This window comes from Taudactylus pleione, unplaced genomic scaffold (genome assembly GCF_031769625.1).
Source record: "Taudactylus pleione unplaced genomic scaffold, aTauple2 ptg000579l, whole genome shotgun sequence".
NCBI classification, from domain to species: domain Eukaryota; kingdom Metazoa; phylum Chordata; class Amphibia; order Anura; family Myobatrachidae; genus Taudactylus; species Taudactylus pleione.
The window spans coordinates 5,904,157-5,925,055 of NW_028284981.1; the positions used below are offsets into that span (position 1 = coordinate 5,904,157).

Here is a 20,899-nt window from a genome sequence, read left to right on the forward strand (position 1 = left end):
CTCACGACAGATAGTGGGACATAAGGCGGCTCTCTGCACTCCTGCCAGGAACAAAGATGGCGGCGGACGCATCCTGTCACCCTCCTCCAAATGTGTTTGTCCCAGAGACACGCGATCCGCCCTCCACCACCGCCGGATACCGGCTCCCAGACCCAGCCCACGGGATACCGGGCTGCTCCTCTCGGGACCAGGCGTCGTCACATCCGGGGTGGGAATGTGGCGTGCTGCAGAGGGGAGACCCGGGAGAGGAGAGGGGACCGGCCACAGCCCGGGACATCAGGTGAGTGAGGACACGGGAACCTATAGGGAGCTCGCCGGAGACAGGCACTGACACTTCATATGGATGTAGGAAATGGGTTACTATCCTATGTTATATATATATATATATATATATATATATATATATATATATATATATATATATATATATATATAATCCCTCTAACTAGGTGGAGTTCCCTCTCTCTATAATATTTCTCTTATTGCAGTGTATTAGACTGGGACCTGGTACCATGTTCCCCCTCCTGCCTGCCCCAGCCTCATATGGTGGTGATGCCCCAGTCTTTGTACTGGCATGGTGGCTGTCCTTGGTGATCCTATTTCTCTCAGTCACATCTCCTGCTGCTGCTATGGTGTATAAGTGATTACTCACAGCTTGCATTCATGTCATCCTATTTTGAGACTCAAAGAAAATAGTAGATCACTGAATACCCTCACTGTATTACACTGGTGTCAGTAAACTAGGACCAGATTAGTTACCACCTTTATATTACCTTGTATATATTCAGATATACCTTACGATATTCTCCTGGTTTAATATATATATATTTTTTCCTTTTATAAAGGTATATTTGCTCCCATGGAGTTAAGGACCTGCGAATATTGCTGGATCTTTACCGCTTTGCCCCTATTGTGTCACACCCAGCCTGAGCATAGATAGCGCTGCCTCTAATACAAGGTAAGTGGGTACATAGAGGGAAGCATCCAGCTTCTCATGTGTCAGCAATCTGAGTCCTGGTTGTGGTGCTCTCCTTACAGGGTTTATTTCTGACGAGACGTGTGTAGGTCCAGCTGACTCAGCAGTGTTCTCTACCGCCCAATGCCAGTATAGCGTTATCCCTGTACGTTTGCCAAAATATCCAGGGCACACATCATCAAATGAGTGTTAATGTCTAACTACGGTGTTTAGAAACTGCTGGTTTGGTATTTGGCAAAATCATTTAATTATCTTTAAGTAATGCTCTTCTAAGTTATTTGATTTAAATAATTGTAATAGTCAGGCAATACCCTAAGGATGTCACTGGTTCCTAGCAAATTGCATGCTGGTTTAGCCCACAAAATAGATGTATCCACTGAGTGTAGGTGACTGATCCCCCTTTAATTCACCCACTGTCATATCAATGATTTATGAAAGATTAGCCTTTCACAAATTGTTTTAAATAACAAAATATTTAAAAAATTCTGTGCCGCAAATTTTTGTTTTAATGACCTGATATTCATTAGGGGTTGGGTATGAAATGCCGGGATGCCGCTGGTCAGAATACTGACAGCTGCGTTCCGACAGCCTGAATCCCGACACCCATAAGGAAGACAGGTAAGTGTTTTTCTAACCCCTAACTCTCCCTCCCTGGTGCCTAACCCTAACCTCCCCCCATAGTGCCTAAACCAAACCTCCCCCTCCCTGCACCCTAATCCTAACACTCCCTTCTCTGTGCCTAACCGTCCCCCCTAATGCCTAACCCCACTACCTAACCATAACCTCTCCCTCACACCCCTATACCTACCGTTGGGATACTGGTGCCGGGATCCCGACCTGTCGGGATTTCGGCACCGGTATTCAGACTGTCGGCATCCCGCATGCCGGGATGCAGATAACATCCCTTCATTAGTACCACTACGCCAGGGGTAATAGATGTTATTTACTGCCATATCTTGTGGTGGACAAAATTCTGTAATTCGATATGAGTTCATCAGACAAATCTAGGAAGCAGGTTACTATCCTAAGGAGTCTGGGAAAAGATATATCAGCTGGAGATCTACTGAATATATCTCGTCCCGCAAACCAATGCCGTAGTATTGCAGGCACAGTGTTCTCCCCAGAAATTTTTTAAATGAAGGACAACATTATGGGGTAGCTGGGAAGAGGGGGGGGGGGGAGAGTAGTGGCGATCAAGGACCGAGCTTTACAGTACACTGTATGTCCGGCTGGCCCTGGGTGTTATTGTGGTAATGGGTGAGTTGATTTCAGGGACAGTATACCTTCAGCAACTGGTGGGCAGAGCAATACAGAATGCCATCTGATGTAACCCGATGTTAGATGTAGTCCTATAGAATCGGAAAATCACACTAAAATCACACTGCTACATTAGTGTTGTCAAGTTAATGGCCATGAAATGTTCCTTGTGGCTGAAAATATCTATAAACCACTTTTTTTGGAATGTGAATGTTCAAAAGATACGTTTAAAAATGTGATTTCCCAAAATGGACAACATGGAGACTTTTAGGCTGGGTACACACTATACAATGAACAAATGATGCCGTGGTCATTCCAATTTCACTCAGGGGTCTATTTACTAAGCAGTGTTAGGAGACAGAGTGACAAGTGATAAGAAAGTGATAAGGTGCCAGCCAATCAGCTCCCAACTGTCATTTTGAGATGACAGTTGGGAGCTGATTGGCTGGCACCTTATCACTTTCTTATCACTTGTCACTCTGTCTCCTAACACTGCTTAGTAAATAGACCCCTTAATCTCAGAACACACAATATAGTGTGTTCATTGCATGGTCCCATCTGAAGTGCAGCATAGCAGATAGGATTATGCAATGAATGACGGACCAGGGTTACACAACTATACAATGTGTGCGATATATTGGATGATAGATCGTATAGTGTGTACCCAGCTTTACTCGTGGCATCAAAACTTGATGGAGATGTGTACATGGGGTAAGAGAAGCATGCTTTTTCCAGCCGCTTTAAAAAATTAAATCTCTATGGACAAATCAATATGTTCATGTTTGAAATCCAATTATTTCTGCAATAATGTTTGTAATCATATTAAATTTAGTAGTTTTGTCTTGGATTACTTGTTTTTTATAGAATAATTAATATAATTACAGACACACAAACTTGTGTCTCTTTCAGAATGCAGCCTGTTCTAGTTTGTTGCATTAGCCCATGTAATTCAACTAAATGTAGTCCTGTTTAGCGCTTCAGCTGCTCATATCTGTCCGACTGTTTATCAAATATAGCTCGAGTATGTTTCTTTCCATGTAGCTGACAATGCTCATACTTTGTATGCACCTTCCAACACAGAACAGTGCTAGCATTATAGTAAGCGTGACATTTTATAGGTTTGTGTATCAATGCTCTTTTATGCAAAGACCACACTTGGTGGTAAGCCTATATAGTCATGCAGCATATTAAGGTGGTTTGGTACAGAATGTTATCTTCCAGTCTAGTTAGTGTTTATTATTTATTTATTACCAGTTATTTATATAGCGCACACATATTCCGCAGCGCTTTACAGAGAATAGTTAGCCATTCACATCAGTCCCTGCCCCAGTGGAGCTTAAAATCTATGTTCCCTATCACATGCTCACATACACACTAGGGTTAATTTATTTTTATTTATTTACTTTTGTTGGGAGCCAATTAACCTACCAGTATATGTTTGGAGTGTGGAAGGAAACCAGAGCACCCGGAGGAGACCCACGCAAGCACAGGGAGAATATACAAACTCCGCACAGTTAGGGCCGTGCTGGGAATCGAACATACAACCTCTGGGCTGTGAGGCAGTAATGCTAACTAATACACAGTCTGTGAGATATATATATATATATATATATATATATATATATATAATTTATATGTTTTTTATTTTTTTTGTGGTACTACAATTCTCTTTATTCTTTAAAAGTTGTGTTTCAACAGTGGTTTGTGAGCCATAGATTTATCCGAAGTGCTCTTACAACACACTACTACGTTGTTATATAACCTGGAAGACTCATTCCTCAGTGCGGGTTTCCTCCTTCTCTGTTTACTCTACTCACTGACTCGTGAAATGTCACTTAGGCTGAATATTGGTTCAGCACAGGACGCTGACTCCACCTGTAGATGACAAGTAGACCTTATAGAGTATGGGTGGGCAGTAAGCGGTCCCACAGCTGTTGTAGAACTACCTATCCCAGCATGCCCTGCCACAGTTTTGCTATTTGACCATGCTAAAACTGTTGCAAGGCATGCTGGGATGTGCAGTTCAACAACACCTGGAGGACCGCTTATTGCCCACCCCTGTTGTATAGGGAACACGACTTCCCATTGGGTAGCCGCACAAATAATGATGCAAAAACTGTCCCTCTCCTCCTCCACCCAGAAGAACGGGAGCTGACAAAAATAAAGAATCCTCTGTTTCTTTTTTTAAATCTGTTTATTTAAGGAATATTTTTTCATGTATACAGTAAACAAAACATAGTAGATAGCTTCCAAAAATTACAGAAATTAGAGACTAGATTTGTAATACATCATAACAGTACATCAACAACAATAGTAGTCAATTAAATAAAGATATACGGGATAAGGAAAGGAAGATGAGGAAAGGGGATAGAGAGGAATTGAAAAGAGGGGCGAAAAGTTTAGCGGAAAAGGAATGAGAGAGTAGGAGGTAAGAGGAGTGCCAGCCAACGCAGTTCAACATCACGCCAAAAATATCTACAATGGAGAATTTTTAGATAGTAGTCGGGGGGGGGGGGGGGGGGGGGGGTTCAGCATTAAAGTCCATGGAGTCCATACTTTTATAAAGTGAAGAACCTTCTTCTTCATAGACCATATTAAACCCCCCATTATCTGTAATGCTTTGTTTATGAAGGGTCTAAATATGGGATATTTAGACCCTTTTTATAGATTTTTTTTTTTTTTTTTTTTTTGCCAACGGAAGAGAAAAAAAATAACACTAGATTAAAACAGAAAAACTAAAGTTGTTTATAAAAGATTTCTTTTTTTTTTTATACAGTTACATTAGGTGGTGAGGGACCAGGTGAGGAAGCCCTTTGTCTGCTTTCCTCTCATCTTCATAAACAAAGATACCTTAATTGTGAATTAATTCTGCTGCCTTCAGGTTACTTTTCTCCCAGTTAGCTCAACTACGTCTATTCAGTTTAGTTACGTAAGTATATTTATATTCCATTCTTGGCTTATTAGTCATGACACTGAGCAGGCAAATCCAGCCTGTTTGGTAACATTATAAAAGAATCCTGTGTCTTGGCACCCGGACAGAGTGATGGGGTCAGCTAGTGCGTGGCCGGCATAAGTATTGAAGGACAGTGCACATAGCCTCTCAGTCTGCAGTAGCTGATAGCAGAGAATAATAGCTTACACTCAGCAAGTGTAAATGCAGTGTCAAACTCCCCTAGTTCTAGATTTGTGAGTGTTAGGATTGGATCCCCTTAATCTGGCATACTTGGTGACGGAGCGAAGTCTTTCTTGTAATGGTTGCCAGCTCGAGAACTGTGATATAACATCAGTGAAAGTCCGGCGTTTGGAGAGTGTCTGCTGCCATGGCCTGCTTTATGTCAGAGCAGTCTGAGATCATACTGTTTATTCCCCCCCCTGCTCCCTGCTATATTACTCAAGTCATTTTTTTTACTGTACTGTCGACTGAGCATGCAGCAGTATAAGGCAATGTAGATTCTGTCTCCAACCGTCGTCATAGACGATTACATTTGATAGGATCCAGCTATTTTTATATGTATGTATTAAAAATTAGCTATGATTGACCCGGTGGTACAGTATAATGGGACCAGTTTAGTTGACAGAATAGTTACGCATGACATTTCTATTTTACATGTTTGCTATTTGCAAGACATATACAGCGGACTACAGCTCACTTTGCTCGAGATCATCATGGCAGCTCCCAGTCAGTAAAACCTTGACTGATGTAAGTCAGTAAATATTAATCATTTATTACTTGAATGGATAAAAACTCCTACATGTCATATATATATATATATATATATATATATATATATATATATATATATATATATATATATTTTATTTTTTTTATTTCAATTTCCGTTTCATGGGACTGGACGTTAGTATTTCCATCCGCTCATCCTCTGTTACAGGGTGAGGCAATGTAGTCTTCATTCTAGCACCCTGCACCTATCGCAGCTCGTGCAGTTCCACTTTCCTGCCTGGGGTGTAATGTTCTGTTGTTGTGCTTCTAGCACACTCAGCTGATGTAACAAACTGCTGAGATACAAACCAAAGTGTGCAAGAGGCACCAGAGCATAGAGTGACACCCCTGGCAGGAAATAGGAACTGCAGGGGTTGTGATAGGTGCAGGGGGCTAGAATGATGACTAAATGGAGTTCCAGTGTGGGTTATATGAAGGAATCTCCATGTATAATGGGTTCTGCAAAGAGGGTTAAAACATGACCGACCGAAGATGAGCCCCAAAATAGAGCTTCATGGCCAGTTGTCTATTCCAGCGATCCCTATGTTAAATGTCTGAGTGCATGCCACAGGGTGCACATAACCTGAAGCTTCTTAGCCACACGTATCTAACATAAAATACCATTTACTGTTCTGCTGTTTTTATGTTTTGGTTATTTTGACATTGCTATGTACAAACATCTATTCTTCCAATGTTTTCTGTCTGAGCGCATTATGCCAATGACTGCAGTCACAACGTTGGTGGCATTGGCAGTGTGCTGTCTTGGCATCCCAAGTATCCCTGCAGTAAGACAACTTTATGGGTGTTGCTTGTAAAATTGCTATTAAGGATGCTCGTGCTATATTTGCAGTTAGTGGCTTGTTCGCTGTAAGGTGACCTTGTGTGTGCCTCCTAATGGCATTGATTCAGCCGGCATACCAGTGGTGTGTGGGAAGTCTGGTTATTAACCCTCTGCAATTCCCTAGGATTCTCTTACATCTATGCAAAGAGTAAGACACATGTTCTACATGAGTTGATTTATTAATCAGTGTAACTAATCTGTATAGGGCTTTGCTACATTGTTTCCAGCAAATATCATTTGTTTATAGCAGACTTTGGACAGCCTATTAAGGAACGGAGGAGGCCTGCTGGCTGGGTAGGCATGTTGGAACTTATAGTTCTTCTGCAGACCTGCTGCATAGCATAACTAGTCATTCTCCTATGCACACTTCAGTAATGTAGAGGTTAAGTATAGAAGACACCGTCCCTTGCCAATAGACATGTTATTCTCAGCCCCAGCATGTGGTTTCCTGTCAATATCTCCTATGCAGCTGTTTATATAGTGGTATTCTTTTTTGTGGCGTAAAAGGGCTGTCGTGTTTAGATTTTATTGACCCTACTTCCCCACTCTGGACAAATGGCTACAGCAAAGTGGAGTGTTCTTTTCAGGCCCTTGGTTACTATGTATGAAGCCAAAGTCCCTGAGGTGGTGGTTGTGTTTCCCAGCCCTTGCGGCGGGACGCTGAAAGCAAATCCTGGTGGAAGTATCCTTGTTAATCAAATTCCAGTGGCGATGGGAGGAATATATGCCAAATTTCTGTATTTGCTTATCTAATATTGAATAGGAAGTGTTTTCTGTCTACCCGCTATAATTCCCTTTTGCCCATGTCTTCTCTCTTATTCTCGCTGTGGCTTTTCTTACCATTTGCATTGCTAGTATAAATAGACCTCGAGCTTGTGCTCTGGGACTCTGCGCTGTAGTGAAACCTCTTGTGTTTGCTCGTTTCCAGGTGAGCCATGATTCCTGTGACAGAGCTCCGGTATTTTGCCGACACCCAGCCAGCTTACCGTATCCTGAAGCCATGGTGGGATGTCTTCACGGACTACATCTCCATCGTCATGCTCATGATAGCTGTGTTTGGAGGCACGCTACAGGTCACACAGGACAAGATGATATGCCTCCCTTGTAAATGGGTCACTCACGACAGCTGCAATGATTCTTACAGGGCCTGGACAGCCGTAGAAGCTGAATATGCCAACACCAGCTTGGTGCCTGCACCTGAATTAGGGCCTACGGGCATAAAGTACGACTTGGATAGACATCAGTACAACTACGTTGATGCCGTGTGCTATGAGAACCGGCTGCACTGGTTTGCAAAGTATTTTCCTTACCTTGTATTGTTGCACACTTTGATCTTCCTGGCATGCAGCAACTTTTGGTTCAAGTTCCCCCGTACCAGCTCCAAATTAGAGCATTTCGTCTCGATACTGCTCAAATGCTTTGACTCGCCTTGGACTACTCGGGCCCTGTCTGAAACAGTCGTGGAGGAAAGCGATCCCAAACCTACTGGGGGAAAGATGAATGGCTCAGTGGACAAAAAGTCCTCCACAGCCAGTGAAGACGTTGAAGCCACCGTGCCCATGCTCCAGAGGACTAAGTCAAGGGTAGAGCAGGGTATTGTTGATAGGTCGGAGACGGGATTGCTCGATAAAAAGGAGGGGGAGCAGGCAAAAGCCTTGTTTGAAAAGGTGAAGAAGTTCAGGACACACGTGGAAGAAGGCGATATAGTATACAGACTTTATATGCGACAAACAATTATCAAAGTAATTAAGTTTATTCTGATACTCTGCTACACTGTGTATTATGTCAGCAGCATCACCTTTGATGTGGACTGTAAGGTGGACATTGAGAGCCTCACTGGTTATCGGATGTATCGCTGTGCCCATCCGCTGGCCACCCTTTTCAAAATCTTGGCTTCTTTTTACATCAGCCTGGTGGGCTTCTATGGTCTGGTCTGTGTGTACACTCTCTGGTGGATGCTGAGACGATCCCTTAAAAAATACTCCTTCGAGTCCATTAGAGAGGAGAGCAGCTACAGTGACATTCCGGATGTCAAGAACGACTTTGCTTTCATGCTGCATCTCATAGACCAGTATGATCCACTATATTCCAAGCGATTTGCCGTCTTTTTGTCGGAAGTGAGCGAGAACAAGCTGAGACAACTTAACCTCAATCATGAGTGGACATTGGACAAGCTCCGCCAACGCATCACCAAGAACTCTCAGGACAAACTCGAGCTGCACCTCTTCATGTTAAGTGGGATACCGGACACTGTCTTTGACCTTGTGGAGCTGGAGGTGCTGAAGCTGGAACTTATACCTGATGTCACCATTCCTCCTAGTATTGCCCAGCTCACTGGATTAAAGGAACTCTGGCTGTACCACACAGCTGCTAAAATTGAGGCTCCAGCTCTCGCCTTCCTCCGAGAGAATCTGAAATCATTACACATCAAATTTACAGATATCAAGGAGATTCCATTGTGGATCTACAGCTTGAAAACACTTGAGGAGCTGCACTTGACTGGTAACTTGAGTGCAGAGAATAATAGGTACATAGTCATTGACGGTCTCCGAGAGCTAAAAAGGCTGAAAGTTTTGAGATTGAAGAGTAACCTCACCAAATTACCGCAGGTGGTGACTGATGTAGGTGTCCATCTGCAGAAGCTTTCGGTCAATAATGAGGGCACCAAATTGATGGTGCTAAACAGTCTTAAAAAAATGGTGAACCTAACTGAGCTGGAGTTAGTACGATGTGACTTGGAGAGGATCCCTCACTCCATTTTCAGCCTCCACAACCTTCAGGAAATTGATTTGAAGGACAACAATTTAAAGACTATTGAGGAGATCATCAGCTTCCAGCACTTGCACAGACTAACCTGCCTGAAGCTCTGGTACAACCATATTGCCTACATACCCATTCAGATTGGCAATCTGGCAAACCTTGAGCGACTTTACCTTAACCGCAACAAGATAGATAAAATACCAACACAGCTATTCTTCTGCCGAAAGCTCCGGCATCTGGACCTGAGCCACAATACTCTAAGTGGCATCCCACCGGATATTGGGCAACTACAGAACCTGCAGTATTTAGCTGTAACTGCTAACCATGTGAGTATCTGTCATTCACATTTTTTATTTTTATAGATAAGTTTGTATGATACTTAGAGGTCCAATCAATTAGTGATGAGTGGGGCGAGTTGCCGTTGCACTGGCATGGAAACGACAGCAACAGTACCTTTATATACCCCCCACTCCCCTCCCCTCCAGGACCAGATCGCTCTATGGAGCTGCATAAAAGAATCAGCGAGTCCAGATGTACTGTAAATGTGGCATATAGCTCGTAGGGAGAGCCTAATTCATTCCCTTACATTGCTTTCTGATCTTTCACAAAGGAAGCTACATTAATAATTAGGCTTTTTTTTTTTTTTTAATTGAAATTTGTAAAGGTTGCATAAACAAAACCACTCTACATATTTAGTGTTTTGTGAGCACATAATCTTATATAATCTACAGTGGCCATATTTAGCATTATCTTTTATATCTGGTAAATAGAAGCCTAAAGGTGCGTATCCACTTACAGACACAGAAACGAACACGACATTGTAATCGTGCAGTCGTTTCACAGTCTGTGCTGTGCCTACACTGAGCGTTCAGTGTAGGCACATCAATCATCCCCGAAAATGGTCAAACTGACGACGTCGTGAAGTTGACCAGCATGCTCGGGCGATGATAAATGTCAAAAACAACCAGCGTGCACCCGCATCGCTGGTTGATTTTGTTACTTTAAACTGCCCGATTTGCGGATGATTAACAAGCGATTGAACGATAACTATGTCGTTATCGTTCAATCAGCCTGGACATGCACCATTTAATGTGATTCTGAATTTTCACTAATTTGTGGTCGGGAACGTCTTGGGTTTGTTCACCATGACCTAATTAAGTAGCTGCAAAGATGCTGAAGACAGATCCAATAAGAAGGATATTTATATTTTTGTTTATACAAAGTACCCCATACACTATATATATATATATATATATATATATATATATATATATATATATATATATAACATAGTGCAAGTTTCATTACATTCCCTTGCACTATGTTATATATATATATATATATATATATATATATATATATATATATATATATAACATAGTGCAAGGGAATGTAATGAAACTTCAACAGAAATATATTGTGGCACTGTTAGTGAGTAAATAGATCATTTTACTAACGAATTGAAAAAAAACTACGACTTGCTGGAAATGGTCAAGCACCAGGATGCCTTATTGCCAGAAAAATATTAGTAGCGGTCACCGATGACTGCCGCATTTTACATGTAGTTATCAGTCCTTTATCGTATTTTATGGCCCACTGTCTCTGTAACAAGTTTTCAATACAGGTTGGAAACCTGTTATTTGTGATTAAGCTGTTTCTAGCTCCATCCTGTAAACTAGGAGAATCTTTTAACAAGAGAAAAAAAACAAAAACGAATCAGCCCTTAATATTTATTGTAGACCTATATGAGAGGAAAATAAAAACATATGTAGTTTAATTTTGGAAATTGTATTATTTTTTTTTTTTTAAGTTGACCACCCCCATTTTTCTTTTTTTACTCCAGTTCTCGAAATTGACCTCCCTGGGGGTCAATCCCATTAGGAGCGAAGGGGGTGAATTGCAGTTGGAACGGCATAGAAGCAACAGCACAGCAATTCGACCCTCTTGTGGGCCAATCTCGTCCCAGCATAGCACATTTTTGCTTGCAGCCTTATGGAGCTGCGAACAGAAATGTGCAAGTCTGGAGGCGCTGTACCGTAAGTGTGGCATACAGCCACACTTACTTGCAGGGGCGAGTAAAGCACTAGTTGGATTGACCCCCCTGGTATTTTAAAAATGCTGTAATTACTTTTCAGGTAACATTTTTAGAAAGCTTTGCCTATAGCAGGGAAAAATCTCAACATTCTTGAATTCCATCCCTAATCTTTCTAATAGGGTCCAGATCACCAGCGTGTAATTATATTTGTGCTACGGTCATGGAACAAAAAACAGTCATGTTAAATTAGAATCAGATCTGCCCCACCATTTATTTGTTATCAGAACTGATCTCTTCTATCAGGAGTAATGCAGGAAGGGATGCAATCGGGAAGGCGGCTGACATTATACCGACAGCCGGCTTCCCGGTTAGGTTTAGGGCTCCTGGGGGGGGACTTACGGTTAGGCACCACCCCGGGGGGAGGTTAGGGTTATGCACCCCCGGGGGGAGGTTAGGGTTAGGCACCCCCCCGGGGAACTTAGATTTAGGCAGCGGGGAACGTGTGGGGGGGGGGTTAGGTTTAGGCACTTGGGGGGGGAGGTTAGGGTTAGGCACCCCTAAGGGAGGGTTAGGGGTGTAGGTTAGGTTAGTTCATACTTACCTGGGGACGATCGGGATTTCCAGCGCTGTCGGGCTGCCGGGATTTGTTCCACTGTCGGCCTGACGCTGCCGGGAATCAAACTGCCAGCTTTCCGGCCGGCGGTATTTCATACCGCTTCTTGCAGGAGTAATGCAGATCTGTCCTCATACATCTAGCCTCAATACGCCATGCAGCGTGACTTGTCTGGCGGGAGTGAGCCGCCAGCTCCCACGCTACTCTGCTAGCGCCGGGCATCCTTTTACGCCAAAAATGCTTCTAAGGGCCGTATTCAATTCATTTTGCCTCAGCAAAAATCTCCGCCTACCCGACCTTTTGCCTGCATCGTGTGTTTTGGACACAAAAACTTATCGTGCGCAGCCCCGCTTTTCGCTCGATTCAGTTAATAACCAGGCGAAAACGTCAAGCAACGAATGCAGAACAGGTGGAAAGTTCTGTCAGAATAGGGAAAATCAGTCTGAACCCCCAAAAAAGATGCACTAACATTGGGTATCAATGTAGAAGTGTTCCAATAGCCCTATTAAAAGTATTTGGGGTGAAGTTGTTTAAAATCCTTGTTATTAGCGTCCGTGTAAAAGTGGTGAAGAACGGCATTAAGCAGTATTTTTTGGTGAAAAAGTAGTTTTGTCAAATTTGGGGTAGTTGAAAATGGGTACTAGCATATTTTAAAGTCACTAAAGTGAAGTTTTTTAAAAAAAAAAAAAGCAAACAAAAAAAAACATGAAAAACCACCCTCATACATGCACCTGCAATCCCCAAAACACCTGACCCATCCTTGCAGACCCCTAAGAAGGCTATTTTACTAGTTTTTATGCTTGTCCCCCCCCCAATTTTCACTTTTTCGCCCCCAAAATTAAAGTACTTTTTTGGGGGGTGTTTTTCCACCGGATTTTTGACACAGTTGTCCTTTGGGGGGCTGTCCCAAGGGTTTTGAGTGTTTTCCCACGTTTGGACCCCAAAATATATTTTTTTCACTTCTTTGCACCACCTATTCTCAGGCGAATCGTTTTCGCTTATACCATTGCATTGACTTCCCGCGTAGGCGAAAACCAGCTGGAATTGAACTTGGAGAGAAGTTCCGACCACGCCAAAATCCCACGATCCGCGATTTTTTCCACAGAAAATTGCTTATCACTTCTAATTGAATACGGCCCTAAGTCGCAATGACATGCGACTAGGACGCACTAGCAGACTGTGCTGATTAATTTGATATGTGACACTTTTATATCGGTGTGCGACTGAGTCTGTATATGAAGCACAACGGACCTTAGAATGAAAAAAGCTCTGGCTGCTACATTGTAGCACTTCGTATACAGACTCAGGGACTGAGCCGCGCACAGATATACCAAGTGTCACATATCAAATTAATCAGCAGCGCCAGCTGGTGCGTCCCAGTCACATCACATTGCGACTTGGATGCAATTTAGGGAAAAAGACGCCTGGTACTAGCAGGGTCTCGCGGGACCTGGTACGCTGAGAGGGGCTTTTTAGCGCGACTGCAGCAAATATGTATTTGCTGCTGCCTTTGTACACACATCACGTTGACATCATTCTGAAAAATTCACAGACGCAGACTGATTTATAAGCACAGCTGTTGGCAGCTCTAAGTGGTTCTCTATACATGGGTAATTGTTTTTGTTTTATTGTATCATCGCCTCTCCCACGCCCATTATCATTCTTGATCTGAGTAAAAATGTTTATAGAATTCCCGGGTTACAGTTTCACTTTACTGGCCTCCCAATTCTAATCGGTTATATGTTATGTGATGCTAGAGCATTAGATTGTAGCGTATTCTAGTTAAGAATAAATAAATAAATGCACACCCTCTTAACCTGCGTGTCCCCCGTGGTAAGGATGTAACGGCGCACTGGATACGCTGTAACGGTCACAATGCCGTCAGCTCCAGGCGCCGCTACAACCCTCCCCCGGCATTCACGCTTAGTACGCGGCGGCCATATTGTTGAAGTTTTTCCCTCGTGTTCAGCCAGCGCCCATTTTGCCATATACTTTAATTATTGTTAGCGCTTAAAGAGAATAATTTATACAGTACATGATAAATAGCAGGGAAATATATATAGCCAGTACAATTTAAAGTGCATACATGAAATTCATCAATAACTAAAACAATAAAATACCTAAGACAATTAAAAATTATTAAAAGCTTCATAGTAAAAAATATATATATCTCTACATATGAATATGTAATAAAAACCGTGTTAAAGGATAATGAACTATACAGATAATATAAAACAAATAGCAATATTAACATAGACAATAGTAATAATATTAAATCCTGGTAGTAAAACCATTGCAATAGGGCACTTAAAACTATCTCAGTGAATTCAAATTAAAAAAGGAGCAATCTCATAATTATCATTTAATCCATTTGGGACTAGAGTATTTAATGTATAAATCCAGAACATCTCTCTCTTGGATAATTTGTTCTCTATATCGCCTCCTCGTTCTCCAATCTCCAAATGCTCTATAGCTTTAAATTTAAAACCATCTACATTGGAATTGTGAACTACTTTAAAATGCCTGGGGACACTATGGTTCTCCTGCTTATTTTTAATACTACGTACATGTTCTTATATTCTTATTTTGAAAGGTGTATATATATTTCAGTACTTATTGCCGGGAAATGCAAATTTAGTTATTCCTCGATCATCCATCACCTAGCAAATCCGCTAAAATAAGTCTGGTCACGAAATAGGAAACACAAAATACCGCCGGTCATTGAGTGGATAGCATAAAAAAGCAGACGTTAATATATCATTGCAAAGTAACCAAATTTTTGTTTCGCTTTTAAGGGCTGGAGGATTTTCTGTAAATGGCATTTTAATAATTAACGCTGTTCAATTTTTGTTAATTATCGTGAAGCCGCAGTGTGCAGCCAGAGTGTTCTCCAGGACCTTGCTGTAAAAACCAGTCTCTAAAGTTCTCTGGATAATAATCAATACTAAGTTTTGTTTTTTGTTTTTTTTTCTTTTCATATTTATTAAAAATAAATTGTGATTCATTCTGTTCCGGAATCTGCAGGTAGTGATCTTTGACAGGGCGGTGGCTAAAACCACAGAGAGATTTTAGGAATAGGTGTGCTCTGCTATCGAGCTTGTGGACACTATAAAGCAAATAGAGCCTGCTCAATGCACATTCTTACAGCCTGGTGAACTGTTCTTAACGCTGATTGGTTGGGGGAGGTGGGGTATTATATAGTGTTCATTCTAGCACCCTGCACCTGTCACAACCTGTGCAGTTCCTCTTTCCTACCTGGTGTGTTGCTCTCTACTCTGCTGCTTCTAGCACACTCTGGTCTGTGTCTGAGCAGTTTGTTGCATCAGCAGTGTGTGCTAGAGGCACCAGAGATGAGAGCGACACCCCGGGCAGGAAAGAGGAACTGCATGGGTTGTGACAGGTGCAGGGTGCTAGAATGAACGCTGTATTATATAATCAAATGCACACTTGCACACACGTGTGCTTATGTACAAGTACATGTTTGTGGTCCGTATCGATGTTGCCCAAGCATTAACACTTGGTGGTCTATATAGGAGCATCTTATAGTACATAATACACTATGCTTCAGAGCAGACTTTGTCCCTTCTTTTAACACACTATTCACAATGGGTTTCCATAGTCAAAGTTTTGTTGACACATTTGATGGGTGGTGGTCTTCACAGTCTGAGAATACAGCAGGGAATTTCCACCCCCACCACAACCCTCCCCGCTGATCTCTCCCTCTCCTCTGCTCCTGCACTAGTCTTCTATCCCATCCTAGCCCTCATCACCCCATTCCTTCCTGCACTTCTCTGACCTCCTTCTCTTACAGCAGGGGTGGGGAACCTTTTTTCTGCCGAGGGCCTTTTTGATACATATAATATTATTCGCGGGCCGGTGCAGGCCACGCCCCCTCCATGTGACATCATACGAGGGTGGGGCCACAATCGCCTGTGATTACAGCAATGCCCAGAGCATCCCGAGGATGCTGCGGGGAGCTGTAAGGGCAGCGGTGTGACTGTCTGGAGCGTCCTAAGGATGCTCCAGGCGGCACTGCTACATAGATTCTGGCTGCAGGGTGCCATTCTAGGCACCCTGCTAGCCAGATGAGGCTAGTAAGAAAAAAAAAAAAAAAAAGCTCAGAGGGCCAGACCAAATTATTCCTAGGGCCTTATACGGCCCCTGGCCTGAGGTTCCCCATCCCTGCTTTACAGCAAGACTTGATTCAGGTATAAAGAGGAGTGTCCCCCCCTCGCTCTGTATCCCCTGCTGCTATGCTCATGTAGTTGGCTGGTATATGTTTCTGTTGAGCAGTTCACCTGGTACGTTCAGCTAAAGTTTAAACAGTTTCATACATCAATGGGGATGTAGTTATGAGACCGGTGGCCGTGATGCCACCCGTGTCAATACCGACATCGAAATCCCAACAAGGGACTTAAGATAGGCGTTGAAATACCAAAACCTACCTTAATCCTGAGGTAAGTCCGTGGCCACCTCAGCGTTAGCCGCAGGGGTGGGGGTGGGGGGGGGGGGAGAGTGTGTTAGGTTTAGGGAGTGTAGTGGGGTTAAGTTTAGGGAGTGTAGTGGGGTCAGGGTTAGGTTTTCTGTGGGGTGGTTAGGGTTAGGCACCCCTAGGGGGGTGGGTTGGTGTTAGGCACCACTGGGAGGTGTTAGAGTTAGGCACTAAGGGGGGAGGGTTAGGTTTAGGCATGAAGGGGGGGGTTCGGTTTAGGCACTAATGGGGAGGGTTAGGATTAGGAGGAGGGTTAGGCTACAAGAAGAGAGAGTTAGGGGGGGAAGGGAGGAGGATAAGTATACTTACACAACCCCTGTCGGGATACCAACCATCGGGATGCCACTGTCTGTATTCTGACAGGAGGCATCCCGACAGCCGGCAGTACGTGCCCATTCCCATCAGTGCTCCTGTCTCCTATTAAGTGTACCCAGTCATGAGAAATGTAAGTTTGTGTGTCTGCATTACCACTGATAAATTTGTCTGTAGGTGCACGTCGCTGTTGTAGCTGCACAATGGTCCTGGAAACATTCCAACTCCGTACAGAACATTTCACTGGACACTTATTTGTCGGAGCAGGTTTATCACACTTCTCATCCCAATTTGCACTTTTATTAAGCTTTGGAAGAGTCTGGACATGACATATGTGAGCCTAATAGGAGATGATAACTGCGAACAAAGTGATCTGCTTAGCAATATAAAAAGGACAAACATCTGACAGTGCACCACAGGGAAGATGGCTATTCCACCGAAACAAACATTTACAAGGATGTGTATTTTGTAATCCTGTCCACATACGAGGTTATATTGCAGACTGTGGGGCCTATGTGTTAAGCCTTGGACGGAGATAATGTACTAATCAATTGGTTCCTAAATGTCATTTTTCATACATGGTCTGTAAACTGCCAGGAGCTGATTGGTTGGTACTTTATCTCCATTCACTTTCTCTCTCCAAGGTTTAGTACATAAACCCCTATATTGTGCAGATGTCCCAGTAACAGAGCATTGTAGCCCAAAAATGAGAACGTTGCCATCCAGTTATGCTGGAGATTATATGGGTGGTAACCATCCTATTTGCCCAGCTACATGTGGCCAAACTGGACCCTGATCGCGTCACTGTGTAACAGGACCAGCTTGCGTGTAGCCATTTTGAGGAACCCTCTGCCTCCTTCAGTAGTATACAGTGAGTTGCACTTCCATGTATACTGGTTCAGTACACAAAATAGATGGGGTTTTTTTTAGGGTGGCAGGAACCGTTATACATTACTAATCTATCCTTAGTATGAGAACACTATTCATATTCCATCAGTTTGTGTTCCATGCTTTATTGGCACTTGACGTAGCCATTATGATTGTGTATTATGCTTGACGTAGCCATTATGATTGTGTATTATGCTTGACGTAGCCATTATGACTAATTTGCCTATAAACTAATCCAGTCATTAACTTTCTCTTCCGACAGATTGAGAACCTGCCCCCAGAGCTTTTCCAGTGTAAGAAACTGCGTACCCTGAACCTAGGGAACAATGCCCTGCAGTCTCTCCCTTCCAGGGTGGGCGAGCTCACCAACCTGACGCAGATGGAGCTGCGAGGGAACAGGCTCGAGTGCCTCCCCGTGGAGCTGGGAGAGTGCCATCTCCTGAAGCGCAGCGGACTAGTGGTAGAGGAGGACTTGTTTAACACCCTGCCACTGGAGGTGAAGGAGAAGCTGACAAGAGCAGACAAGGAACAAGTGTGAGAGATGTTACGGAGTCATACACCACAAAGGACGCCCAGGGAATCCCCTAATCACTGACAGAGACTCCTGGTATACAATACGGCACCACATGCTCTGAAAGGACACAAATCTCTCACTATAATACCCGATATGGGTTATGGTGACTTGTTACAATGATTACCGAACAAAATGACCTTAAATTCTGTCTGCCTGTACTATTTGCCGTTGCAGAGGGTCTGCACATTGACCCCCTGAAGAAAAGGAAGCCTCCTCCTGTTTCCTGTTTGTCGCTGACTGCCGTTCGCCACTCAGCTTTAGTTTCACTGTCACAAATTCCATCCCAGGCTTCTTCCTGTACTGTTATTTTTAGACTGTTTTTATTTGCTTTGCTATTATCATATCCATCTGTACCAATTATTTTCCTTTTTTTTTTTTTTTTGTAAATGACCTTGTTTTGCATGTAAGAGACAGATCTCTGCAGAGCCTTATTGGAAATCCTCCTCCTGCTAAGCTGTTTGGTCATTCCATGCAGAGTAGACCACTATGCCAAAGTAGGGGACAATACTAACCAAATGCCCTCTGCTCTAAACATTAAAGTTGCCTTTCTGTTACAAAATACAATGTAGAGTCGTAACAACAATCCCGTTAACACATAATTTTAGTAGTTTTATTTTGTAGAGCAGCAATGCAAACAGCTGCATTTTTAGAAGTTCTATTGCCTACAAAAATGTAGCTGCTTCTATAAAATGTAGATTTAGGGACTTAATTTAAAATACATCTGTGGACCACTGATTACCTCACTGCAAGCCATGGGCACTGCTCTGCACACAATAGTGCTCTGCCTGGCTACACTGTACTGTAGGGAATGGTTGGGGTATCGGGGCCCGATCACCTTGCGTGTCATGGATGGATCTTGTTTATCTGTCCTATGCTTTGCTGTCATAAACTAGATGGGGGAGGGGTTGTGCTGAAGCTGAGATATGGACCATGTGGTTAATAAACTTTTACCTAGCAGGCAGTGCAAGAAGCTTGTTGCATCCACATAAGTCAAGGGAGCCATTTTATTGTCCATTTTACGAGATGCCATGCTAAGGTATTGATGAAATGGGAGAAATAAAGTTATCTCACTACATCTATATCACTTTATAGTGTTTTTAGTGGGCCAGTATTACCAAATTATGCTTTAATTTAGATTTGGTTAAATAGGACTAAATTGTCTGATTGAGGTTGGCCAGCTTCCCTATGCAGAGGGAAAGAGATTTCACAGAAACATTAGTGGATCTAGAAGATGCTGGGATGTGTTTTCCATGTCTCTTTACTAAATAGCAATATAATGGCCAAAAGTGAAAGAAAATAATATTTTATATAGTGAACATGAGCATGGGGTAAGAGCTAATTTAAATGGCTCACAAAAAAAACCTGTTACATTTTCTGTGTTCTGCTCCCCAATGAGTAAATGTCTTGGGAAGCCCCAGTATGACCCTGGAGTTTGCTGACTAAAGCTGGGCATCCACTATACAATTTGGACAGATATCTGACAGAAATCTGGCTGGTTGGAATGAAAACCTGGTAATGTATGGGAGCAAATGACAGTCGATCATATGGTTTTAAACACTGAAAAAAGGACAAAAAAAATTTGTTTAAATTGGTTCAATTTGTGTCAGTTTGTCTGAACAACCATTTTTGGCTATTTTCCAGTGTTTGTGAGCAAATGGACGATTTTCATTTGCTCCCATACATTACCAGGTTTTCATTCTTACCAGACAGATATCTGACAGAAAATTGTATAGTGGATGCCCAGCTTTAGGGTTTTATTTAATGAACTGCGATTTGCCAAAATATGCATTTTTTGGGGGGAGTATTTTTGCAACGGGAATTAAACACTTAACTGGCTAATATATTTTCCAAATCCTCAGCTCAGAAATAATTTTTAATCTTTATTTTTATTGTAGTTTTACAATTTAATACAAAATTAATTCTAATATTAGAAGAAACAATATAAAAATTGTAGCTTTTTTAATGATTGAATTAGGTCAAGAACATCTATTTAAAACTAATCCAACACTATTTTATTAAAATAAAAATATATATATATTTATATATTTTTTTAACACAGTGTACCATAACCTAAAAATGACATTTTTTTTTTTTTTTTTTTTTTTATGGTATACTGTGCATGAACTTTAAACACTTTTAAAATTCCATCTCTAATCGGAGGCCCCCGGATCGATATTTTTGATCAATATGTTATCACCATAATCAAACAGATCCATGAAATTAGCTTTCATATTAATACCAACTAATATTGATTTTTCCAATATATTGGGGAGCCAGTAAGTATCGATAATTGGAATAAATGCAGCATATCGAAGCTCTGTTATGTTTATATGTCCCCTGTGGCTGCTCCTCTCTACATCTGCTGGCAGACACTGGGGGAAGGGGGTCTCTCTAAGATTGGTGGCTGCTGGAAGATTATCTTCTGGCAGC

At 42.3% G+C, this 20,899-nt stretch overlaps 2 protein-coding genes across 3 annotated transcripts in view; one reads left to right on the top strand and one right to left on the bottom strand.

Moving 5' to 3' along the window:
- The window catches only part of KYAT1 (kynurenine aminotransferase 1), a 43,088-nt gene extending 42,983 nt beyond the window's left edge, over nucleotides 1-105 (bottom strand). The window contains exon 1 of one of the 2 annotated variants that reach the window (XM_088453438.1): nucleotides 6-105. The gene's annotated coding sequence lies outside the window, so the exon portion shown is untranslated. The remainder of the gene's footprint in view (nucleotides 1-5) is intronic. The other variant, XM_088453442.1, reaches the window with a different exon arrangement.
- On the top strand, nucleotides 50-19,959 carry LRRC8A (leucine rich repeat containing 8 VRAC subunit A). The gene is made up of 4 exons (XM_088453433.1): nucleotides 50-280; nucleotides 846-958; nucleotides 7,724-9,881; nucleotides 18,158-19,959. Exons 3-4 carry the CDS (start codon nucleotides 7,731-7,733, stop codon nucleotides 18,431-18,433), a joined length of 2,427 nt encoding a protein of 808 aa, XP_088309559.1. The 5' UTR covers nucleotides 50-280; nucleotides 846-958; nucleotides 7,724-7,730; the 3' UTR covers nucleotides 18,434-19,959.
- Nucleotides 19,960-20,899: the final 940 nt, after the last annotated feature.

What these genes read in the sequence shown, in the direction of transcription:
- LRRC8A (XM_088453433.1), top strand. Translation starts at nt 7,731, where the DNA reads ATGATTCCTGTGACAGAGCTCCGGTATTTTGCCGACACCCAGCCAGCT. An exon ending in TAGCTGTAACTGCTAACCAT is followed by an intron (nt 9,882 to 18,157) that starts GTGAGTATCTGT and finishes CTCTTCCGACAG; the next exon opens with ATTGAGAACCTGCCCCCAGA.